Source organism: Leopardus geoffroyi, chromosome X (assembly GCF_018350155.1).
Source record: "Leopardus geoffroyi isolate Oge1 chromosome X, O.geoffroyi_Oge1_pat1.0, whole genome shotgun sequence".
NCBI classification, from domain to species: Eukaryota; Metazoa; Chordata; class Mammalia; order Carnivora; family Felidae; genus Leopardus; species Leopardus geoffroyi.
In genome coordinates, this window is record NC_059343.1 from 124,462,565 (window position 1) to 124,489,248 (window position 26,684).

The 26,684-nt window shown below is 45.1% G+C and overlaps 1 protein-coding gene across 3 annotated transcripts in view; it reads right to left on the minus strand.

Annotated features, from left to right (window-relative positions):
• The window catches only part of CD99L2 (CD99 molecule like 2), a 97,495-nt gene extending 71,302 nt beyond the window's left edge, over positions 1 to 26,193 (minus strand). The window contains exon 1 of one of the 3 annotated variants that reach the window (XM_045472178.1): positions 25,883 to 26,193. In XM_045472178.1, the coding sequence (XP_045328134.1) occupies positions 25,883 to 25,949 (67 nt within the window). In that variant the 5' untranslated portion in view covers positions 25,950 to 26,193. The remainder of the gene's footprint in view (positions 1 to 25,882) is intronic. The other 2 variants (XM_045472179.1, XM_045472177.1) reach the window with 2 other exon arrangements.
• Between the last annotated feature and the right edge of the window lie 491 nt (positions 26,194 to 26,684).

Sequence of the window (26,684 nt, forward strand, 5' to 3'; positions counted from 1 at the left end):
ACTGACTAAGCCACCCAGGTGCCCCTCTTCCTGCCTCTTTGACGCTGTGGGACCGTAGCTGGTTAACTCCCCAACCTCAAGCAATCTCCACTGGGTGCAAGTCAGTGTCGGGGGAGAACAGTGGGACAGGGAATGAGGAGGGGCCTAGGAAAGTGGCCAAGAAAGAAGCACAGACCTGCCGCTCCCCTCCACCGCCCACACACCCCACCCCTTCACCACAGAGAAGCTGGACATCTCCCTGCTAAAGAAACTGAGCAAGCTGGCAAGGAGGAGCTGGCAGCCCAGGCAGACCTGGGACCTGGCCAGCCCCAGCCTGCTCCCTGGCTCCCTGACCACCCACAGCCCCAGGGTGCAGCCCTTCCTCCTCCACACTGTGCCCATTCCCAATCTCCCCGGCCTGCAGCCCGCCTCCCAGCCCAGGGAGAGGAATCCCCAGCCGGGTCTCTACTGAGCAGACACCAAGAATCACCAGACACTGGGGGAAACCAGCAACTTCCCTTCATTCATCAAACAAACAGTTATTGAGGAGCCTGACAAGCTGCCCTGCTCTGATCTCAGCCCCAGGAAACTTCGGCAAACAAGGCAACTACAAGTCATGTCCTCACAGAGAATTCTAGTGGGAATGGTCTATCCATGCAATGGAATATTATCTGGCTATCGAAAGGAATGAAGGCCCGAGCCATGCTACAACCTGGATGAGCCTTGTAAACCTCACACAAAGTGAAAGAAGCCAGACACAAAGGGCCACATACCGCGTGATTCCATTTATATAACACAACCAGAATAGGTGCGTGCCTAGAGACCGAAAGCTGGTTAGTGGTTGTCAGGGGCTGGGGAAGGCGAGAATGTCTAGTGACTGCTAATGGGTATAGGCCATCCGTTTGCATTTGGGGTGATGAAATGGTCTTGGAACTAGACAGAGGTGATGGTCACACAACTCTGTGACCACCCCACATGCCACTGAATTGTATAAAGGGGTGAATTTTATAGTATATGAATCATATCTCAAGGTTTTCAAAAGCCATAAAAAAATTAAACTGCATTTCAAGATGGGATGTTCGCAGGGAAGCCAGTGTGAAAGTGATTCTAGTCAGAGACTACAGGGAACCAGACTGGAGTCCAGCTGCCTGCATAACAGGGAGTGGGAGAAGGATCGAGAAGCAAGGAAGTACCCAGGGTGTGAGGAGGAGGGGCAGGGTGATGTCTTGCTCACTATAAATACATCTGGCCTCTAACCAGGGCCTGAGCCTGGCTTCCCAGACATGAAACATGGTGTTCTTCCAGGGGCTGTGTGTCTGGCTTAAACACGACAGAAGCACTCTGACCGTGCTGCTTGCGATTCAAATCGCAGCAAATCCAATTGTATTTTCAATGACCAAGGGAGCTTTCATTTAAAGGAAATCCTTCAAGTGAATGCTTTTTATAGGCTTATGGAGCAGAAAGTTAGCACAGGATAACTTAGTCACCAAACACTGAAGACTTCCCAAGGACCAGGGCCTGGGGGAGAGAGAAAGAAGATAAAAAAACTCAGTTTGGAAAGGGGGGGCAGACATTCTCTGGGAGCACAGGGAGAGGGCATTAGGGCCTGAGATCCATTGAAATGCTTCAGATCTCTTCAAAGTGTTCACTATCAACGCTTCCCTTCTTTAAACCTACCTTTTTCTGAATCCTTATTTGAACCACCTCTTGACTGTTTTAGGTTATTAAACAGATGTCTCCTGAGCAACATGTAGCTCCTAAAAAGCATTACATTTTTTAATTGAAATTTGAAATAATTATAGATTCAATTCAGTTGTAAGAAATGAGGCAAGGAGATCCCTTGTACACTCTGTGTAGTTTCTCCTAAAGGTCATATGTATTATGCAAAATTATAGTATACAGTCACAACCAGGATATTGACATTAATATAATCCACTCATTCAGGTTTTCCTATTTTTACCTGTAAGTTCTATACAATGTTATTACAGGCGTAGATTCATGCGACCATCAACATGGTCAACAAAAAGAACACCTCTGTGCCTCATGCTGCCCTTTTATAACCATACCCACCTCTCACCTTCCCTCTCACCTGCCCATAACCCCTGATGACCACTAATCTGTTCTCCATCTGTAGAAGGATATTTCAAGAATTCATAGAGATGGAATAATGCAACATGTATTCTTTTGAGACTGGCTTCTTTTACACAGTGTAATTCATCTGACATTCACCCAAGTTGTTGTGGGTATCAATGGTTTGTTTCCTTTTATTGCTGAGTAGTATTCCATGGAGTGGGCGGACCAGTTTGTTTATCCATTTAATCATCAAAGACCACAAAGGATTCCAGTGTTTGGTAATTACAAATAAAGCTACTATCAACATTTCTGTACAGAAAGCCCTACATTTTTCCGAATGCCTTTGTGCTGCCTCTAAGAGGCAACTTGGATCACATACTTTTCCCCTCAGATATATGTAGAGAGACTGTGGTGATGTCTTCTGCTATCCAACAGTGTCATTGAAGGATGAAGTGAACCTGGCTTCATTTCTTCTAATAGGGAACTTGTGCCTAGGTTTTTTTTTTTTAAATGATCACCAGAATAGATAAATCACTCACTAACCTAATCAAAAATGGAGGAGAAACTAACTGATACATACATTACAAATGAGAAAGAGACTACTAACACAATGGAAATCAAAATAACAAAACACAGCTTTCACAACCTTTGTTCATAAATGCAATAAACCTGACTTTATTCATTGATTTCCTCTTTCAATCATTTGACAAATATTTGTAAGTAAGCACCTTCTATGTGTCCTAGGTCCTGGGAATACAGCAGTAAACAAAACAGACAAAAAAAAAAATCTTGTCTTTATGGAGCTTACATTCAGTTGGATTAAAAGAGTATTATCCTAAAACTGTAAGATTTCAAAAATTAGTTAAGAAGAAAGAAAATCTAAAGAGAGCAAGAACCACCAAGAGCATGGAGCCTGCTTGGGATTCTCTCTCTCTCATTCCCTCCCTTCCTCCCTCCCTCTGCCCTTCTCCCCATCACCTCTCTAAAAATTAAAAAAAAAAAAAAAAAGACATAAAAATGTTCAAAAAAAATCTTTAAAAAATAAAAATAACAATAATGAGCAGGGGATCTAAACAAACATTTTTTCCAAAGAAGACATCCAGATGGCCAACAGAGACATGTAAAGATATTCAACATCACTCATCAGGGAAATGCAAATGAAAACCATGATGAGATACCACCTCACACCTGTTAGAATGGCTAGTGCCAAAAAGAAATAATAAGCGTTGCAGAGGATATGGAGAAAAGGGAACCCTCGTGCATGGTTTACAGGAATGTAAATTGGTGCTGCCACTCTGGAAAATACTATGGGGGTTCCTCAAAAAGTTAAAAATAGAACTACCCTATGATCCAGATATTCCACTTCTGGATATTTATCTGAAGAAAATAAAAACACTAATTCAAAAAGATAGATGTCCCCCTGTGTTCACTGCAGCATTACTTACAATAGCCAAGATATGGAAGCAACCTAAGTGTCCATCAATGGATGAATGGATAAAAAAGGGTGAGATACACACACACACACACACACACACGCACGCACCAGAATACTACTCAGCCATAAAAAAAGAAAATGCTGCCATTTGCAACAACATGGATAGATCTTGAGGATACTGTGCTAAGCAAATTAAGTCAGAGAAAACAAATACATGATTTCACTTATATACAGAATCTAAAAAACAAAACAACACAAAACCTACTCGCAGATACAGAAAACAGATTGGTGGTTATCAGAGGGGTGAGGGAGGGGGGTCAATTGTATGGTGACAGATGGTAACTACATTTATTGTGATGATTACTTCGTAGCGTATACAAATATTAAATGAGTATGTTGTATAATGAAAACATGATGTTATATAACAATTTAACTTCAATTAAAAAAGTGTACAAATAGAATCCAGTTAGATATTTAAAAAGAATATATACAAACCACAGTGGGCTTGACAAGGATCACCTGGATGCTAGAGAAGGAACCGGTGATGTAATTTGTTATATTAATAAGTTAAAGGGGAACAGACAGATGTAAGATATGCCAAAACATCACTTCATAAAATACAGTGTCTTAATTCCGATTTTTTAAAAAGCCAAATTTTTAGTAAAATAGGAGTAAGAATTTATCCTTAACCCAAATCATGAACAATCAAGGAGGCCCTTTAGCACCATTATTACTTAACGTGCTCCTCAGTGTGCTAGCCAGTAGAATCAGATAAGAGGTTACAAAGAGGAAGAAAAGAAATACTTGAAAAGAAGAGGCAAAGCCATCACTATTTGCAGGATATTTGATTATATACCTAGAAATGCCAAGAGGATCAAGTGAAAAACTAGCTGAAATATAAAGATTGTTTGGGAAGGTGGCTGGTAATAAAAAATAAATACAAACTCAGGAGCTTTGTCAGATCCCAAACACCATCACTTAGGAAATTTAACGGGAAAATAAGAGCCTATTTACAACAGGAGTATATACTATAAAGTACTTGGGAATAAGTAATATGAAATGTGAATTATAAACATGAAGAAGTTATAAAACACAAAAAGAAGGGCACCTGGGTGGCTCACTCGGTTGAGCGACTGACTTCGGCTCAGGTCATGATCTCACGGTTCGTGAGTTCGAGCCCTGTGTCAGGCTCTGTGCTGACAGCTCAGAGCCTGGAGCCTACTTCAGATGCTATGTCTCCCTCTCTCTCTGCCCCTCCCCTGCTCACACACTGTCTGTCTCTCTCAAAAATAAACATTAAAAAAATTTAAAAAAAACATAAAAAGAACATAGAACTAAATAGAGAGGGAAACCTTGTGTTTGGATGGGAAAGTTCAATACTGATAAAAAAAAAAAACTGGTTCTCTAAAATTCAAGTCAATGTGATTCCAATCGAAATCCCAATGGACTTTTTTATTTTGAAAAGTTTACCCTAAAGTATATATGCATGAAACACTTGGGAAAGTAGGAAATTTCACAAAAAATGTAATTTAAGGAAGACTTGCTCGATCAGACTCTAAGATTTCTGCAATTTTTAAATCAGAGTAACATCTAAATATACTTTAAAATTGCAGTACATGAATGACCTAGCTTCAGTACTGTGTCTACAGACAATGCTTGACTCCAGTATCATTTCAAAGGCTGTTAGGGCCCACTGTTTGGACATCACTAGTCTAAACCTCCATTATCAGTTCTATGCCCCATTACTTCTGTTGCCTGCTCTCAAGTAAATGTACTCAGGAATCTCCCTGTATGCACATTCCCAAGTAAGACTACAGTAGGGAGGAAGTCACCCCCTTCCTTCTAATTCCACTCCCCAGAAAGGTCACCAGTGTAAACCGTCTGGGACCTGCTACCTCAAAAACCAAGTTTTAAAAAAACACATTTACCCCAGTGGCCTTAATGAAACCTTTCTGTAGACCAGTGGGGAAAATGACAGAAGTCATGTTCCTGTTTGAGAAGTTAAGGGAGAGGAGGAGAAAGTGCAGTGAATAGAAATTTGAAGGAAGGAGAAAGGAAAGGAGCTGAAAAGGGAGGCAGGAGGCAGAGCTGTGACAGGATGAAGGAAAACTTGAGCAGGTCCTCAGACGAGTGAGAAGAATCAAAGAAAGGGAGAGGGTGATGGATGGAAAGAGACAAGAAGGGGTTGGAAGCTGGGAAGACAAATTTAAAACAGAAACCCTGGACCACAAAGGACTGGGGAATCAATAAATCTAACAATGTGAAGCGCCCACTGTGAGCTGGGGTAGGGTTAGGGATAGCTCTGGGTCTCCTGGCCCCCAGTTTAATGCCCTTTGCACTGGACAGACTGTCACTCAAGGACATGATCCAATAATCACATGAAAGGATGCTCAGCTTCATGAGTCATTAGGGAAATGCAAACCAAAGCCACAATGAAACACTACTGCACACTCATTAGGGTTTTTCCTAAAAAACAAAAAACAGAAATAAAAGAGTTGGTAAGAATGTGGACAAATTGGAACCGTCATATACTGCTGGCGGGAATGTAAAATGATACAGCGGCTTTGAAAAGCAGCCCGACAGTTCCTTAAAAAGTTAAATATACTGTTACAATGTGACCTAGCAATTCCACTGAAGAGAATTGAAAACTTAAGTCCACACAATAACATGTACGCAAACGTTTATAGCAGTATTCATAGCAGACAAGAAGTAGAAACCCAAATGTCTGTAACTAACCAATGGATAAATAAAATACTATGCCCACAATGGAATACTATTTGGCCATCAAAAGACATTAAGTACACATACGTGCTAGAACACAGGTGCATCTTGCCAACAGGGTGCTAAATGAAAGATGCCAGTCACAAGAGGAGAAATACCATATGACTGTTTGTTTGGAATGTTGAGAACCAGCAAATCCATACAGACTGAAAAGAGATTAGTGGTGGCCAGGGCTGGGGAGGGGGGTGGGGCTAGCGAGTGGGGAATGGGTTTTTTTTTTTCCAGGGTGAAAAAGTATTCCAAAATTCTGGCGTGGTCATTGTTGTTCAACTCTGTGAATATACTAAAAACCACTGAATTGTGCAGTATGTAAAAATGGAATTATGTTAATATGCAGGAGGGGAAGGGAAATCAACCTGTTACACAAAGGCTTCTGCACTTCAGAGGCAGCAGATACAAAGGTCCCTTCCGTGATCATGGGCAAGTCCCGTTGTGATTTTCTGCCTGTTTCCTCAGCTAAAGGGAGGATTGTGGCTGTACCAAACAAACAAACAAACAAACAACAACAACAAAAAACAACAAACCAAAAACCCAAACCAAAACAAACCATCCTCACTGTCAGACAGACCTCCCTCCTCTTTTGAGGCTGCAGCTACCTGGCCACACTGCCCCTTTGCTTGAGGCTGTCCCCCCCCCGACTTCTAGCACATTCCCTCCTACTCATGGAGCACAGTGGAGCTGCCTGGCAGTGGCCGGGTTCCCTTTCTACCACAGGTCACCCTCTGGCCACACTGGATTGGGAGCTCCTTGAAGCAAAGCCAGTGCCTGAGTCATCTGGGCCAGCCCAGCACCAACAGGTGCAAGCAGCACTTAGCACTTCAAGGAAGGAGCTGACTTTGCCTTGCGGCATTCTGGGCTGGGGCCGGGTTTCAGGAACAGGCCTGGCATCCCCCTGCTGACTGGCACAGGCACAGATGCTGGCTCCAGCTGTGCTCCTCGAGCCAGGCCCTCAGGGTGCCTGGGCAATCCAAAATTCCTTAATCGGCTTCCTCCATCCTCCAGCATTGCTCCTTCCAACCTTCACTCTCTAGCTGGCTCCTCACACTCGCAGCACAAGACTTGTCTTTGTCTTCCCTTCACAGAAAACACCGAGGCCGTTAGGCAGGCCTGCTCCACGTGCCCCCTCAAGCCATTCCATATGCGCGGGTGATAACAACAGTTACAATCACTGGCATGAATTAAGCACTAAGGTTCAGACCTTCTCGCTCCCGCCTCTCCCAGCCACCCCGTAATTAGGTACCATTATCTTCAAATATTATGAACAAAGATTTTGAAATGTAATTTATAACAGCAAAGACCTAGAGTCCACTGCAATATTCATCAAAAATCATGCATTCCAAACAATTTTACTTAAGAAAATATGAGGTTACATAAACAGGATAAAGATACACACACACACACACACACACACACACGATATTTATGTATCCCAACTTGTGTTTTTAGCAATGGCAAGACACATCATTCAGACTAACCTTCCAATTACAAATGACGAAAAGGGCTGATTTTAAGAACATCCCCTTAAAAGCCCTGAACAGCTGACAAGATGGTAAAAACAACCACAACAAAATCTATCAGAAGGCAAGACATCCTGCCTTCTGGAGACTAGGAACCCATGCACATCCAGCTGTCTGCCCTGAAGGCATTTGCCAAACTGGATAAACTTGTTTCCACAACCTTCCAAGGCAGGCAAAAGGATCTGAAACATGGGCCATGACACCTAAATCGAGGAAATCTAACAGCAAATTCTTCCAACATTAAATCGGGACCCTAAAGACCTACACCCTTGACATAAGGGTGACTCAGAAACAAACTTGTCCTTTCCCAGTTTGGCCTCCAGAGGGCTGCAAGGAAGGCTGCATTAGTGCTGGAGAAACAAGGGGGAAAGCTTAGGAACCTGTTTTAGGTGAGCCAAGATGAATAGCATCCCAAAGCACCTGACAAAATCAAATACAAATCTCTGGAACAAGGCACATTTATCCTAGCCTTCAAAGAATCCCCACATATATATTTCAAGGACAATGAGCAGTACACAGCCAAGAATAGCCAAGCACAAGAGGAAATAAAGCATTGTAAATGAGAATATAAAAACAGAAAAATGGTTTTTTTTCTTTCAAGATGGTGGATCAGCACACGAGTTCTCAGCTCATCTTGTCCCTGAAATGTAGCTAGATCAGCACCAAACCATTTTGCACACCTAGGAAATGGATCTGTCGATTAACACAACAATCTGTATAACTTGAGCCACAGAACTCAGCAGGTATGCAGTGTGGAGAGGAACTGGGGGAGAGAAAAGCCAAGGAGGATAGGGAACTGTTTTTGCCAAGAGAGAACAGAGAAAGTAGGGGAGAGTGTGGCACATCAGGAGAGTGCAGGAAAACAACTCCCCCAACAGTAGCTGGAGAGAGAGAGAGTGAAAACTCTCACAAGGGACTGAGCAAGAAATCTGTTCCCCCAAAACCACTGATGGGGAGAAAGGAGAGGGTTTCAATACCATTAGGACTCTATAAAGAGAGGAGCGCGAGGAGCACAGAGTCAGAAATTCCAGAACTCAGTAGCTGGTGGTGCTCTGGTGGGGAGGAAGGGTGAATCCCCAGGAGCACGCAGCAGCAGGGTCTGAGAGGTCTAAGGGCCACATGAGGAGAAGCAGTTCCCCTGCTTGGAGAGCATTTGGTAGAGGCTATACGGCCTCTCCACAGGCAAAGGTCCCAGTGAACCCCAGAGAACAGCCACGTTTGCTGGTATTGGAACAAAGACACCAGAGTGCGGTGAAACCGGCGCGGGCTGTGTGTTGCGATTTGCCATGATCTCTGAACCTTCGCTGCTGTGCGATCACATGAAATTTTTCTGGGGCAATCAGGCACCCGGCCACAATCTCTGAACCTCTGCTGTAGTGCAATCACATGACCATTCTCTGGGGCAAGCCGGCACTCAGCCACTGCTCAGCAAGACCCTCCCCAGTGGGTCCAAGCAGGTCTAAGCCGCAGGGGTGTCTGAAGTGAGGGGTTCGGAAACACAGCCCCATCTGAGATAAAACTCTGGAGGGAAGAGCCTCCTGGCATGCTGACGGCTTGGATACAGACAGGATAGAGGCAGGGAGTGGACAGAAGCCTGAGACAAAGAGGGGTGCTTGATCGCAGGTTGGTGAGAGCCCAAAGTTCCTGTGCCAGAGTCTAGGGAGCCGGGTGAAGCCATTTCCACCTCTCCTGCACACGTGCAGGCACAGGCACACGCACGTGCAAGTGCACCACACCCATCCACCCCAGTAAGCTAAGCAGTGCTACCTAGTGAGAACAGAGCCATTACACCAAGTCCTGCCCAACTGCACCCTCCAAGCACATTCCCTAGAAGATCAGCACAAGTCTCTCTGCCCACTTAGTGTACAGACTATAGACGGCTTCATAGTTTCAGTTCTAGGGGAAACTGGATGTAACTACATTCAGGTTTCATTCTGTTTGATGAATCAATTTTTTTTTTTTTTGCTTCTGTCTTTAAGTTTTTTTTTACTATTCTTTTTCTGGGATATAGAAACAAAAATTTATTTTTCTTTTAATTTTAATTCCTTTTACTATGTTCATTTTTTGTAAATTTTTTTTCTATTTCATTTTCATTTTATTTTATTCTATTTTATTATATACTTTTTAATTTTTTTTAATTCTCTTTTCTTTCTTTTCTTTCCCTTTTTCCTCTATTCTATCAAACTTCTTTCAACAACCAGACCAAAACACTCTTAGGATCTAGCTTCCCTTATTTGACTTTTTGTGTTGTTTTTAATTTTTTAATTTATTTTTTATTTTACTAATTCTTTTTCTTCCTTCAAAATGACAAAACAAAGGAATTCACCCCAAAAGAAAGAACAGGAAGAAATGACAGCCAAGGGCTTAATCAACACAGATATAAGCAAGATGTCTGAACTAGAATTTAGAACCACAAAATTAAGAATACTAGATGTGGTTGAAAAAAGCATAGAATCCCTTTCTGCAGAGATAAAAGAAGTAAAATCTAGTCAGGACGAAATTGAAATGCTATAATGGAGATGCGATCTTGAACGGAGCCTGGGGGTAAGTGGATGGATGGATGAAGCAGAGCAACAAATCAGCAATATGGAAGATAAAATTAGGGAGAATAATGAAGCAGGAAAAAAGAGGGAAACGAAGGCAAAAGAGCATGATACAAGAATTAGAGAACTCTGACTTATTAAAAAGGAATAACATCTGAATCATAGGAGTCCCAGAAGAAGAAGAGAGAGAAAAAGGGGCACTTTCCTAATCTGGGGAAAGACATGTACATCAAAATCCAAGAAGCACAGGGAATTCCCATTGGATTTAGCAAAAAACAACCATCATTAATGCAGATCATTCACAAAATACACAGATAAGGAAATAATAACGAAAGCAGCATGGGAAAAAAAATCCTTAACCTATAAGGGAAGACATATCAGGTTCGCAGCAGACCTATCCACAGAAACTTGGCAGGCCAGAAAGGAGTGGCAGGATATGTTATTCAACGTGCTGAACTGGAAAAATATGCAGCCAAGAATTCTTTATCCAGCAAGGCTATCACTCAAAATAGAAGGAGAGATAAAGAGTTTCCCAAACAAACAAAAACTAAACAAGCTCGTGACCACCAAACTGGGCCTGCAAGAAATTTTAAGGTGGACTCTCTGAGGGGAGAAAAGATGAAAGAAAACAAAAAAGACCAAAAGCAACAAAGACTAGAAAGGACCAGAGAACACCACCAGAAATTCCCAACTCTACAGGCAACACAATGGCAATAAATTTGTATCTTTCATGTACTCATTCTAAATAAATATCAACGGACTAAATGTTCCAATCAAAAGACACAGGGTATCAGAAGGGATAAGAAGACAAGACCCATCTATATGCTGCTTACAAGAGACCCATTTTAGACCTAAAGACACCTTCAGATTGAAAGTAAGGCGATGGAGAATCATCTACCATGCTAATGGTAACCAAAAGAAAGCTGGAGTACACATATCAGACCAACTAGATTTTAAAATAAGGACTGTAACAAGAAATGAAAGAGGGACTTTTGTCATTCTGGGTGGATAGACCCCTTATTTATATCTACTGATTGCAAACATTTATACCCCCAACGTGGTTCACCCAAATATATAAATCAATCACAAACATAAACTCATTGATAATAATACCATAATAGTAGGGGACTTCAACACCCCACTTACAACAATGGACAGATCACCCAAGCAGAAAATTAACAAGGAAACAATGGCTTTGAACGACACACTGAACCAGATGGACTTAACAGATATATTCAGAACATTTTGCCCTAAAGCAGCAGAATACCCATTCTTTTTTAATACACATGGGACATTCTCCAGAACAGGTCCTACATACTGACACAAATCAGCCCTCAACAAGTACAAAAAGGTTGAGATCATACTGTGCATATTTTCAGACCACAATGCTATGAAACTCGAAATTAAACACAAGAAAAAATTTGGAAAGACCATTAATACTTGGAGATTAAAGAACATCCTACTAAAGAATGAATGGGTAAACCAAGAAATTAAAGAGGAATTTAAAAAGTACATAGAAGCCAATGAAAATGATAACACCAAAGGTGCCTGGGTGGCTCAGTCGGTTATGCTTCCAACTTCGGCTCAGGACATAATCTAACAGTTTGTGGGTTCATGAGTTCGAGCCCCACATCAGGGCCTGCTTCCAATTCTGTGTCTCCCCCTCTCTCTGCCCCTCCCCCACTTGCATGCACGCTCTCTCTCTCTCTCTCTCTCTCAAAAATAAACAAACATTAAAAAAAAGAAAAAGAAAAAAAGAAAAGAAAATGATAACACCACAGTCCAAAACATCTGGGATGCAGCAAAGGTGGTCATAAGAGGGAAGTATATAGGAATCCAGGCCTTCCTAAAAAAGGAAGGAAGGTCTCAGATACACAACCTAACCCTACACCTTAAAGAGCTGGAAAAAGAACAGCAAATAAAGCCCCAAACCAGGAGAAGATGGGAAATAATAAAGATTAGAGCAGAACTCACTGATATCTAAATCAAAAAACCATTAGAACAGATCAATGAAACCAGGAGCTGGTTCTTTGAAAGAACTAACAAAATTAATAAACCCCTAGCCAGACTGATCAAAAAAACAAAGGAAAGGATCCAAATAAATAAAATCACGAATGAAAGAGGACAGATCACAACCAACAGCACAGAAATAGAAACAATAATAGGAGAATATTATGAGCAATTATATGCCAACAAATTGGTCAATCTGGAGGAAATGGACAAATTCCTAGATACATATAAACTACCAGAACTGAAACATGAAGAAATAGAAGTTGTTTTTATTTTAATATATGAAATTTATTGTCAAATTGGTTTCCATACAACACCCAGTGCTCATCCCAAAAGGTGCCCTCCTCAATACCCATCTCCCACCCCCCATCAACCCTCAGTTTGTTCTCAGTTTTTAAGAGTCTCCTATGCTTTGGCTCTCTCCCACTCTAACCTCTTTTTTTTTTCTTCCCCTCCCCCATGGGTTTCTGTTAAGTTTCTCAGGATCCACATAAGAGTGAAAACATATGGTATCTGTCTTTCTCTGTATGGCTTAAGGAAGTCGAAAATTTGAATAGACCCATAACCAGTGAAGAAATTGAATCAGTAATCAAAAATCTCCCCAAAACAAGAGTCAGGGCTGGATGGCTTTCCAGGGGAATTCTACCAAACATTTAAAGAAGAGTTAACAGGGGCGCCTGGGTGGCTCAGTTGGTTGGGCGTCCGACTTCGGCTCAGGTCATGGTCTCGCGGTTTGTGAGTTAGAGCCCTGCGTCAGGCTTTGTGCTGACAGCTCAGAGCCTGGGGCCTGCTTCAGATTCTGTGTCTCCACCTCTCTCTGCCCCTCCTGTACTCATGCTCTGTCTCTGTCCCTCAGTAATAAACATTAAAAAAATTTTTAATAAAAAAAACAGAGTTAACACCTATTGTTTTGAAGCTGTTCCAAAGAAATAGAAATGGAAGGAAAACTTCCCATCTCATTCTATGAAGCCAGCATTATCTTGATTCCAAAACCAAAGATCCCACTAAAAAGGAGAACTACAGACCAATTTCCCTGATGAACATGGATGCAAAAACTCTCAACAAGATACTTGCCAATCGGATCCAACAATACATTAAAAGAATTATTCACCATGATCAAGCAGGATTTATTCCTAGGATGCTGGGCCAGTTCAATATCTGCAAAATCAATGTGATACATCACATTAATAAAGAATAAAAACCACATGATCCTCTCAATAGATGCAGAGAACACACTTGACAAAACAGAGCATCCTTTCTTGATAAAAACCCTCAAGAAAGTAGGGGTAGAAGAATCATACCTCAAGATCATAAAAGCCATATACAAAATACCCACTGCTAATATCATTCTCAATAGGGAAAAACTGAGGGCTTTCCCCCTAAGGTCAGGAACACGACAAGGATGTCCACTCTCACCAATGTTATTCAACATAGTGTTGGAAGTCCTAGCCTCAGCAATTGGACAACACAAAGGAATAAAAGGCATCCAAATTGGCAAGGAGGAAGTAAAACTCTCACTCTTCACAGATGACATGATACTCTAACGTGAAAAACCCAAAAGAGTCCACCAAAAAATTGCTAGAACTGATCCATGAATTCAGCGAAGTCACAGGATATAAAATCAACATACAGAAATCTGTTGCATTTCTACACACCAATAATGAAGCAGCAGAGAGAGAAATTAAGGAATTAATCCCCCATTTACAACTGTACCAAAACCCATAAGATACCTAGGAATAAACCTAACCAAAGAGGTGAAAAATCTATACATTGAAAACTATAGAAAGCTTATGAAAGAAATTGAAGACGACACCAAAAAATGGATAAAGATTCCATGCTCCTGGATAGGAAGAACAAATATTGTTAAAATGTCAATACTACCGAAAGCAATGTACATATTCAATGCAATCCCTATCAAAATAACACCAGCATTATTCACAGAGCTAGAGCAAACAATCCTAAAATTTGTATGGCACCAGAAAAGACCCCAAATAGCCAAAGCACTCCTGAAAAAGAAAACCAAAGCAGGAGGCATCACAATCCTGGACTTTAAGCTGTATTACAAAGCTGTAATCATCAAGACAGCATGGTATTGGCACAAAAACAGACACTCAGATCAATGGAACAGAATAGAGAACCCAGAAACGCACCCACAGATATATGGCCAACTCATCTTTGACAAAGCAGGAAAGAATATCCAATGGAATAAAGACAGTCCTTCAGCAAGTGGTGCTGGGAAAACTGGACAGCGCAAAATGAACTTGGACCACTTTCTTACCCCATACACAAAAATAAACTCATAATGGATGAAAGACCTAAAGGTAAGACAAAGCCATCAAAATCCTAGAGGAGAAAACAGGCAACAACCTCTCTGACCTCGGTTGCAGCAACTTCTTACTTGACATGTCTCCAGAGGCAAAGGAAACAGAAGCAAAAATGAACTATTGGGACCTAATGAAGATAAAAAGCTTCTGCACAGTGAAGCAAACAATCAGCAAAACTAAAAGACAACCAACAGATCGGGAAAAGATATTTGCAAATGACATATCAGAAAAAGGGTTAGTATCCAAAAATCTATAAAGAAGTTATCAAACTCAACACCTAAAAAACAAATAATCCAGTGAAGAAATGGATAAAAGACAATAGACATTTTTCCAAAGAAGACATCCAGATGATAACAGACACGTGAAAAAAGGCTCAACATCAATCATCATGGAAATGCCAATGAAAACCACAATGAGCTACCATGTCACACCTCTCAGAATGGCTAACATTAACAACTCTGGCAACAACACATATTGGTGAGGATGCGGAGAAAGAGGAACCTTCTTGCACTGTTGGTGGAAATGCAAACTGTTGCAGGCACGCTGAAAAATAGTATGGAGGTTCCTCAAAAAATTAAAAATAAACTACCTTACAACCAAGGGTGTATGACTAGGTATTTATCCAAAGGATACAGGTGTGCTGTTTTGAAGAGGCACGTGCACCGCAATGTTTATAGCAGCACTACTGACAACAGCCAAAGTATGGAAAGAGCCCAAATGTCCACTGACAGTTGAATGGGTAAAGAAGATATGGGGTGTGTGTGTGTGTGTGTGTGTGTATGTGTGTGTGTGTGTATCCACAATGGGATATTACTCAGAAATCAAAAAGAAGGAAATCTTGCCATTTGCAACAATGTGGTTGGAACTAGAGTGTATTATGCTAAGTGAAATTAGAGAAAGACAAATATCGTATGACTTCACTCATATGTGGAATTTAAGATACAAAACAGATGAACATAAGGGAAGGGAAGCCAAAAGAATATAAAAACAGGGAGGGGGTTAAACCATAAGAGACTCTTAAATACGGAGAACAAACTGAGGGTTGCTGGAGGAGGTTTGGTGGGGGGATGGGCTAAATGGGCGAAAGGCATTAAGGAGGACACTTGTTGGGATGGGCGCTGGGTGTCATATGTAAGTGATGAAGCACTAAAATTGTACTCCTGAAATCAGTATTACACTATATGTTAACTAACTTGGATGTAAATTAAAAATATATAAATTAATTTTAAAAAATAGAAAAATGAACCAAGACTTGACCAGGCAATGCATAAAAGAAGAAATCAAATTGGACAATATATGCAAAGATGCTCAACCTCATGAGTAAGCGGAAAGATACAAAACCAACCATAACAATATAAAATTATAACCCCACCAGCAGCTAACGTAATACTCAAGTTGTGAGGTTGTGGTACAACAGAAATGCTTATACACTGCTGATAGGAAGATAAACCCATAAAAACACTTTGGAAGACTGTGCAGCAACACCTGTTAAGACTGAAATTACAAACACCGTTTAACCCAGAAATGCGACTAAGTATAACCCTAGAAGAGCAATTTTCAAAATTTTGGCCTTATGACTCCAATACTAAACAATTGAGAATGTCAGAGATCTTGTGCTTGAGGTATATCCACTGATACTTAAAATATTAGCAATTCAAGCTGAAATTGTCTCATGGGCTTTCCAAAGGTCCCCAGACCACAGGTTGAGAACTCCTTTCCCAGAGAAACTTGTGCCCATCTGCAGAAGAATGGTCATGGCACAGCACTGCTTGAAGCAGTCAAAAACTGGAAATTATCTCCATATATGTCAATAAGATAACGCATTACAAAAACTTACAGTATATTCAAACAGCAGAAAACACATAGCAATGAAAATGAATGAACTACAAACACACACAACAGATCATTAGCCATGTTGGGGGACAAAGCAAAACACAAAAACGTACATCCAGTGCAATTCCATTTCTATAATGTTAAAATGCAGGCCAAACTACACCGTATTATTTAGGGCCACATACACAGGTGGTAGAAGTAGAAAGTAAAATGACTCCACAAAAATCAGATGGTAGGGGAGAGAGGGCTGGGATCACGAGGGGGCTTGCGAATGTCTACGGGGGTATTGTCAACATTCTGTTTCTCAATCTGCATGGTGAGGACACATTTTCACTTTATACTTGTTAAAGGCCTTGCTCACTTTTCTGGATCTATATTAGATTTCACAACAAAGGTCAAAGCTATATGCACAGTTTGACACCAATAAGGTGCAATATATATTTCTGCATAATAAATATTACTGAAATACTATATTCCAATACAGTAACACTGCTTAAACCTGGGTTACGGGATTTGGATTTTCTCTACACTTTCCAAGTTTACCACAAAGAATGCATATTACTCTTGTAACCATGTAAGCACCTGGTATCGTCAGGCTTTATTATAATTTTTAGCCTGCTGGAGGGTAGGTAATTTTATCTTATTACAGTTTAATTTGCAGCTCTGATTACTAATGAGGTTAAATATCTTTTCATATGCTTGTTGTCCTATTTGATTTCCTCTCCTATGAATTGCCTGGTCAAGTCTTCGGTTCATTTTTCTGTTCAATTTTTCTCCACTGGTTCTCAGAAAATCGTCAAAAGGTATTTAAAGAGACAAGGTCACCATCTAAGAGTGAAACTAATAAGGATGAACACAAACTAGATGGGATGAGCCATCTGTGGAAATCTACGCAGAAAATGACTACCTGAAGAGACTGGGGATGTACCTGATGAGACTAGGATGAGCTCAAAGCTAGCCAAGAAGCCTAGCGTCAGCTTGAGCGGATACCAAGCCAGATTGGGTGCGATCGGACTTACACCCACATGTCTATCTACAGGCAACACAAGGACAGAAAACTTTAGGGACTCACGAGGAATACTGAAAACAGAGGCTGGAATTACAAACAACATGTCTGTCTCTACAGCCGTGGGTCTCAACCTGAGACAGTTCTGCCCACTGGGGACACTGGGCGATGTCTGGAATCATTTTGGGGTTGGCAAGACTCGGGGTGGGTCGGGGTGGGTAGAAGCCGGGGATGAATGCTAAATATCCTAATGATCCCTCTCCAAATGTCAATAGTGCCCTGGGAGAGAAACTCAGCTCAACAGCCTCTACCCAGGACAGAAAGTACTCAACCCTTTGTGACTCTTTCTCAAGTAGAAATAGTCAGAGGGGGAGAAGAACAAATGCCCAGCTGCCTTACGTTAATGAGATAATCCAAAGCCCTTGAAACTCCCACTGTGCAGGCGCTTCCAAGGGGGCCGCATGCTGGGTACTGTGCTCGCCCTCTCATGGAGGGAGCCTGTGCAAATAGGGCCAAGTGAAGCTCATAGAACATCAGCGCAGGAACGACCCTCAGAGCCAGCTAGTCCAACCCCCTCACTGGAGAAACACCCTGAGAGCCAATGACAGCAGCGTGGCATCAAGGGAAGAGGTGAAAGCACAGCTATCAACCATAAGATGCATGATGGCAATTAGTTCATAAAGAACCAGAAGTTAGAGAAGGGACGCTGTGTGGCTTCCGAGGCCGCGTGCTAGATATGTGCCCTGCAGAACTGTAAAGAGGTGGTCAAAGACTTATATGCCGATGTTCATGACCACACCATGCTCGACAGTCAAAGGGTAGAAACAGCCCAAATGTCCATCAGCTGATGAGTGGATGGGCACTTCTCAGTGTGAGGAAGCCACAGAGACATTAAGAGACCCAAAGGGCTGAACCCAACCAGAAGTCAGAGCGCAAGGGAGGCCTTACCTGCTACCGCATGAACAAGTGGTCTGGAGCCAGGACACGTGCGGCAGTCACTATGCAGAGTTGCTCCCAGCTCTGTAGGTTCCTTGAGGGCAGGTGCAGGCCTGCCCTCTGTGGTTTTCCCCACAGCACCCCTCGACCAAAAGAAATACCTAACAGCTCTGTTTATGAAGTGCTTCCTTCCAACCAATTCAACGGTGGCAGTTTGTGTGGAATCTGACAGACATCGATTGATGCATGTTCCTCAAAATTGAAAAAATATCCGTGGCATCACCCAGAGTTTGCTGCAGTGCCCCCAGGGACACGGCTCAGGACCCACGGGATGAGCCACAGGATGCAGAAGCAAAGACTGGAAGGATGGGGGGCATGCTTGCGTGTTTATTGTCTGAGCTCTTGCCCCACAGGTGGCCTGTCCAGCTCCCCCAGCCCTATCTACCTGGGGACGCCAGAACCCCTCCTTCCCTTGAAGCCCAGGGTACAAATCACTCCCCGTGTTTGCTTCACCAGCCCTTGTTGGCCTCCCTTAACTCTGCCCAGATCTTGTAAAGAGCACTTTAATTAGAGGTTGAATTGCTGTATCTAAGCCTGCCATCCATTTCCTGCCCACTCCCTGTGCCAGGGATTGTTCTAGATACTGGTGACAAAGCAGATGAAAACAAAGTCCCTTCCCTCATGGAGCAAAAGTCTGGTGGCAGAGACAAGACAACAGACAGAAAATATCTGGGCATGAGGACTTTAAAGCAAGCCCAAGCAGGCTGGGATAGAAGGGTATTGGGGTGCTATTTCAGGAAGGGGGTCAGGGACAGCCTAAGGTAGGGGCATGTGACCGGAAGTGAGGTCACACCTATCTGCGGGAGGACCTTCTAGCTAGAGGGGAGTGCTTAGCCTACTTGGGGGGGGGGCGGGGAGTGGAGGCCAGAGGATGAGTAGGCCCCATTCTGTTGGGTCTTGTAGGCCTCAGTAAGGGTTTGCATTTGGTTTTCATTATAATTCAAAGCCATTGGAAGGTTCTGGGCAGAGGGACAGGATACCTTAGGTTTCTGAAAGATCACCTGGCTGCTGTGTGGAGACTGAACTGTAGGGGGCAGGAGTGGACTCTGGGACACCACTTGGGAGGTCACTGCCAGGGCCTCACAAAGAGGGGCACTGGACGGGGCGCCTGGGTGGCGCAGTCGGTTAAGCGTCCGACTTCAGCCAGGTCACGATCTCGCGGTCCGTGAGTTCGAGCCCCGCGTCAGGCTCTGGGCTGATGGCTCAGAGCCTGGAACCTGTTTCCGATTCTGTGTCTCCCTCTCTCTCTGCCCCTCCCCCGTTCATGCTCTGTCTCTCTCTGTCCCAAAAATAAATAAACGTTGAAAAAAAAAAAAAAAAAAGAGGGGCACTGGTGACCCCACCAAGAGAGGAAGCCGGGGGAGGGGAGAGGAGGTGGGAATCTGAAGGATTCGGAGGGCAGTCTGTGGACCAATCAGATGTGGGGTGTGAAAGAATGAGCCGCCCGGAGGAGTGGCCACAGCCGCTGCCGGCAGGACAGGGTGCAGGTACTCAGGTGGGAGAAGCAGGTCTGGAGGGGACAAGCAGAAGTTCAGGATGGCACAGGGTCCTTCTGAGATGCCTATTAGCAGGGGTAAGCATCAAAATAATTTACCACAGCTGCACAGGGCATGAACCCTGTGGTTACCAGATTATGGGGAGGATGGGAGTTCCAGAGACCCTGGGGGAAGGGCCAGGATCTGGTGGGTGGGTGGGGAGAACTGAACTGGAAGGATTGATTTCAAGAACCTGACCACTAGCAGGGACCCTGCAGCTGTGGGGATGCTGAATGTAGGAGACTAGAGGTAAAGAGCTCTCAGGGCTGGGGATAGAAACTGAAGACTCAGAGGTATGCAGACGGAATTTAATTTTAAGCCTGGAAGCACCTGAGGTCAGAGAGGCGAGAAGCCTGGGAGAAAGTGCTTCCAGTGTGTGCAGGGGTAACCAGAGGGTGGCAGATGTCCCTCAGATGTCCCGTTTCCCCCAACAGGAAGCCATCGCTGACCCTGGCCAGGAGCAGTTTCAGGGGAGAGGTGGGAAGAAACTAATGGGAGCCCCCAAACTACGAGTCCACATGGTATAGAGTATGTGATGAATAAAAGATTAAAACGCAGTTTTTGTTTCTTTTTAAGCACTACTGTGGATTCTTGCATTTTTTGAGCCAGAGCGAGGAGCCAAATGAATGAATGATGAAAGGTAAAAAAAGGGATTGCTCCTGCAGAGGAGCCCAGAACTCCACAGGGAGTGAAAGGGCTATAAAGAGCAACTAAATTAGAGCTGCTCCTGCTCATTCGGACTCTGAGCCCAGCTCACCAACTCAGGAGCGTTTTCGTGCAGGCCAAGTAAGGCTTTTGTAAACACGAGTGCCCAAATTCTCACTGGAACCGCCTTAGGAAGGTGGCCTCTTCACCTTCTTGGCCCATCTAGGGAACCTAACACACCACCCATTTGCGTTAGCAATTAACTGGCTACTTCAACAATTCTGTGAGGCCAACAAAGCAGACATCAGCAGCCTCTTGGTGCAGATAAGGCAACTGTTGCCAGCAAATGGCGGGGGCCACGCTGGAATGCAGGCTGTGTGTTAATTCCGTCATCCCAGGCTAGCTGAAGCAGCAATAAAAATAAAAAGAAGAATGTCAAAATGAGCCCAGTCTGTGCCGGGGCACTATTTTGGTGGCAGTGAATTCCGCACTGCAACAGTATTTCCTGCTGAGGGTACCGTCTCTAATTTGGAAAGTAATCCCAAACGAACCACCTGGCATTGCCAGCCAGATGTTGTCTAGCCCCCCAGTAAACAGATGTTCCCTGAGCACCACTCTCTGTGGAATTCAACCACAGTTTTCCAAGTGTGTTTGTTGGTCTAAAGCTGCAGAGCCCCCGTGACATCTTATGAGCAGCCCTGGACCAAAAACTCATAAAAACAGAGCTCAAAGCGGGTTGAAGCTCGAGTGGAGGTCTAGGACCACCCCCAGGCCCCATTCCTGCTCTGGTTCTCTTCCCCCACCGGCTTGGGGAGAGTGGGAACCACACAATCAGCTGAAGCCAGGACACCGGTGGGGCCGCACATCCTTCCTCCTCAGCAAAGGGGTAGGTGCAGCCGGACAAATCCAAACCCCTCGATCTGTCTGCTGGGCCACAGAGAGCACTGCGTCAAGCAGCCATCAGGACTCGGGGGGGTGGGGGGGGAAAGAGAAGGAAAAGGCCTCTGGGCGGGGGCACGGTAGGCACCGGCTCCAATTTCCTTGTGAAGTATTCCTAAAAAATCAAACCCAGGCAAAAAGGATGTAGCGGTCTCCCAGGGCCCTCAGAGGTGCTTCTAAACGCCCATTTCCACACCAAGAACATCACTGCAATCCAATTTTCTGCACATTTAAACTCCTGAACTCAGAGCATATTGGGAATTGGTTTAAGATAGCAAAACCAAAACAATGTAAGGAGACGGCACAAGCTAGTTTTTTCAAGGAATGAAGAGGAAGCTATTATCTACCCCTTAGCTGTTCTATTAGTTTGCTCTTGCGGCTACAACAAATTCTGAAAGATTTCAAACACACACTTCATTTCTTTAATCTTACGGTTCTGGAGGTCAGAAGTCCAACACGGGTCTCACTGGGCTAAAAGCAAGGTGTCAGCGGGGCTCTGTTCCTTCTGGAAGCTCTTGGGGAGAGTCTGTCCCCCTTTTCAGCTTCTAGAGGTTGTGTGTGCATTCCTTGGCTTGTGGTCCTCCATCTTTGGGCCAAATCTCTCTCACATCGCACCATTCTCACTCCTTTACCTCCACCTTCCATATTTAAAGGACCCTTGTCCCTCAATTGGCCAGGATAACACAGGAGAATCTTATTTAAGGCCAGCTGATTAGCTACCTTAATTCCTCTTTACACGTACCCTAATAGTCACAGGTGCCAGGGATTAGGGCTTGGCTATCTGCAGGAACCCAGCACAGCTTCCCACTCACCCTCATGTGGATCATCTCCCTTCTTTCAAGTACTGCCCACAAGTTTTGGTTAGATGTTTACGGTGACTTTTTAACCTTTTACATGCAAACCGAGATCGGCTAATCAGTGGACTTGTGAGTAAGACTCAGGGAGAGCCAAGTCTGGGTTGGCAGACAGGACCCCCTGCAGCCAGGCCTCCCCAAGCCCACCCAGAGCAGCAGACGAGGACATGCCAGGTGCAAAGAGTAGGAGTGAGCACACAGCAGGAAAAGCACCAACACCAAGTGCTGGAAGAACCCAGGAAAGTCAGGGATGGAGGCTGGAGGGATTGGGCAGATCTGGCCAACCCAGTACATGCCCCTGTGGCCTGTCTGGCTCATACCCAATATCCCATCCCAAGTAGGCCCACAGGGCTTCTGCCTGGATCCCAGCCTAGCATCCCAATACCACCAGCACTTGGGGACCACTGCTCTCCTCTCTCCCCTATGTGACCAAGTCCCAGGGGTCACAGGCTGCCATCACTCTCATTTGTTCTGCTTGGACTACAGTGAATTTCTTTAAATGGACATATAAAAAATTTTTTATATTAAAAAAAATTTTAACGGTGATATAATTCACGCACCATACAACTCACCCTTTAAAAGTGTGCAATTCGATGGCTCTTAGTACATTCACAAGGCTGTGCAACCATCACCTCTATCTAGTTCCAGAACATTTTCATCACCCCAAAAGGAAACTGCACCTATGAAGCAGTCACTCCTCCATTCCCCAATCACCCCCCAAAAGCCTCTGGCAACCAGTCATGTACTTTTTGTCTCTATGGATTTTCCAACTCTGGACCTTTCATATAAATGGACAACACAATATGTGGGCTTTTGTGTCTGGCTTTTCTCACTTAGCTTAATATTTTCAAGGTTTGCACTGCGTATTTTTAAACCGTGGCTTGGAATGTTTTAGGCAATGTAAGAATTACTAACAGCTCGCTGGGAGCCACACACTGTGCTAAGCACTTTATCCATCTGTATTCATTCAATCCTGCTAACAATCCCTTGATGTGGATGCTGTGGTTATCCCCATTTTACAAACGGGGAAACTGAGGCAGAGAGATCATCTACGTTCATGACCCCTGCTTCGTTATTCAGACAAACCTGAGTTTAAGTCCTAAACCTCACTGGGCCACTCATTTTTCATCTGAGAAATGGGTTACCAGTGAGTTACTTTTCAAGGCCATATACAAATGGCCGTTATGGACACAAGAAGGCGAGAGGGGTCATACTGTCAAAACCTTCAGGGTGGTTATGAGGGGTAAACATGTGTGAGGCACCAAGGGCCTGGTGCGTGGAAGGCATTTGGGGAAATGGAACCTTCGTGATCATTACTCCCCTCCTGTACCACTGTGATTCTTCCCCCACCACACAAAAGATCAGCTTCCCATTTCTGTAGGTGCATACAGGCAACATATTTGTCCTCAGAGGATTTTTCAGAACTACTAAAATACAGTCTGTCTCAACCTGCCAGAGCCTGAAGGGCAAAGTAATGCCTTCCTACAAAATTGTTGGGGCAACTGAAAACAAGATATGTGAAGTGCCTGGCACACAGCAAGCACTCAGGAGGTGGTAGCGGGTGGCAGGGCCACAGATCTGAGAGTGACATACTCCTGGTCCCCTCAAAACGCCATTGTTAGGCCTAACAAGGCCGAGCAAACCAAGTGAAATTCAGAAAACTTTCCCAAGGCAGGAGGGCACCCTCCAGGTGCTTATAAGCAAGGACTGTGGCATCAGACAAGCCTGGGGTCAAATCTTAGCTCTGCCACCTGAGGCAAGTTACCTCACATTTCTCTGTGCCACTTTCACCTGTAAAATGGTTGCAATGGTTCGCAGACTCCTCCAGCACCTCCTAAATCACCTAGTATGACACATCATGGTGAAAATCTGAGACCTGTTCATTTCTATTCCTCCTCTCAGTGTGCATACCATGTTGAAGAATATAGCCTTGAAGGGAATATCATTTTTCTAACTTTTCTGTGCATGCACTTTCAAACATTCCATACCAACAAAAGTCAATCAAGCGATTACACTTTTTCCCACAAATGCATCATAAAAAATTAAAATGTTAACCCCGAAGAAGAAAAATGAAACAGAAAATGCAACAACCCTGTAACTTGCTTTATTTTCCTTCACAGCACTAACAATATATTATGTAGATTGTGATGTCTATGCTTGTTTTCTCCCCACACCAGGACGTTAGCTCCAGGAAGGCAGTCTTAGTTTGATTCACTGCTGCATCATCGGTGTCTGGAACAGAGCCTGATACCTTTGTAGAATGTTGAATGGCTCTTCTTGTATCAGGTCCAGGATGGCTGCCCACATGAGAAATATTTCTGCATCTTTTGTAAAACTACCTTAGACTGTCTACTGTTTTCCAGTGTTCCTCGTGTGTAACATAAATCTCACTAGCACTCAGTACAAGGACAAAGTTTTGTTTTTGCTGAGCTCATGTTTTTCACTAGCTGAATTTGCCTTCCTTGTCAGGAAGCTCAGAGCCCAACTCTACTTAATTGCAGTGTTTTCCTCAAACCTTTTTCTGATGTGGAGATGGGATATAAATAAGTGTAAGAAGATTCTGTCTGTACACGTTGGAGGTCCTATTTTTAACCACACACTGCATTTATTCTAAGATGCTTCTCAAATATGCCTGCGAACAACACGGGGATCTAGATAAAACGCAGAATCAGACTCACTAAGTCAGGGGCGGGCCCTGAGATGCTGCATTCCCAACAAGTCCCAGGCGATGCCTACGAGGGCCCTTGGACCACACCTGGAGTAGAGTGCGGCTCTAGGACACTTGCTCTTTTGATTCCGCAGCATTTCTCTCTACCTCCTTGGCAAAAGTCGCCAATGGCTAGAAAACTGGGGCGGGCACCAGAAGCACCTGGGGAGCTGGTTAGACCTACACATCGCTGCCCCCCCATCCCGTCCCCGCAAATATCCTGACAAAAAGGGGTAGGAATTCGCCCAGGAAGCTCCCTGGGTGCTTTTGCTGCAGGTGGCCTCAAAACACATTTTGAGAAGCCCCGCTCAAGGGAATGAGTGTGCTCTTTCTGAGAAGCCCCGCTCAAGGGAATGAGTGTGCTCTCTTCAAGGTTTTCCCAAAAGCAATCTCCTGGTGACAGCTGTTGTCACCGGCGGTGACACCTCTTTCAGGATTTTAAGGGAGGATTAACCCGCGGTTTCTAGCCCAGCACCCAGAGGGGTCCCGGTCCCTCCTCTCCGGCCACCTGGATCGCGGCAAGGTCAGTCCCCCCGGGCCCGGGGCTCGCACCCCCACTGCCCCGCCCACCCGCCCGCAGCCTCCGCCGCAGGCCTGCGAGGTGGGGGCCGGGCCGCTCATGCGCACCACGGGGCCGCGGGGCGCCGAGCCCCCGCCCCGCGGGCCCACAGGGCGGGGTCCCCGCGCGCCCCCCGCCCGCCTTACCTCTCTGGACCAGAGTAGCCAAGGAGAAAGCGAGGCAGATGAAGAACGCCGAGCGCCAGAGCACCATGGCTGGAAGCGGGCAGAGGGGCCCCGGAAGAGCGCAGTTAGCGCGAGAGCGCCCGAGGGGGAGGTCGGGGAGGCGCTGGGAGCGAGGAGGAGGAGCAGCAGGAGGAGGAGCCCCGCCGCCACTGCAGGGCCCCGCCCAGAGCCGGTGCGCGCCGCACACCCCCGGGAGGGCGGAGGAGGAGCGCGCGCGAGGGCTGGCGCTGGGGGGCGCGCCGGGCTGGGGCCAGGTGCGGCGGGGCGGGGCTGCGACTGTGGCGCGAGGGGCGGGGCCAGCCTGCAGCCTCGGGGGGCGGGGCCGCCGCTCGAGGGGCGGAGCCGCAGTCTGAGGGCGGGCCCTCACCCTGGATGCCGGCTGGTGAGCGAGGCAGTGGCGGGTGGGCACCCGGCGGGTGGGTCCGCCCGGGTTGCGGCGAGAGCCAGCGCGTTGCTGGTTGCCCGAAAGGCCTCCCCACCCCCACCCCACCCCCGCCCAGTCCTCGAGAGGTGAGCCTGCGGGTCCGGAGTGTCAACAGTGGCAGAAGAGCCAGAGGCGCGGGCGGCCGGGGTGTGCAGTGATTTCCATTCCGCGCGCCAGACTCCTCCCGGCCCGGAGCGGACTCGAGGCGGCGCACACGACAGGTGCGCTCTGCCAGCCAGTGACCTTGGACAGGGCTCTTTCCCTCCGGACTTGGCGTCTTCCCGGTAAAAGGCTGTTCCCTGGGAGTCCCTTCCAGCTGCGGCTCCAGGACGCAGCACT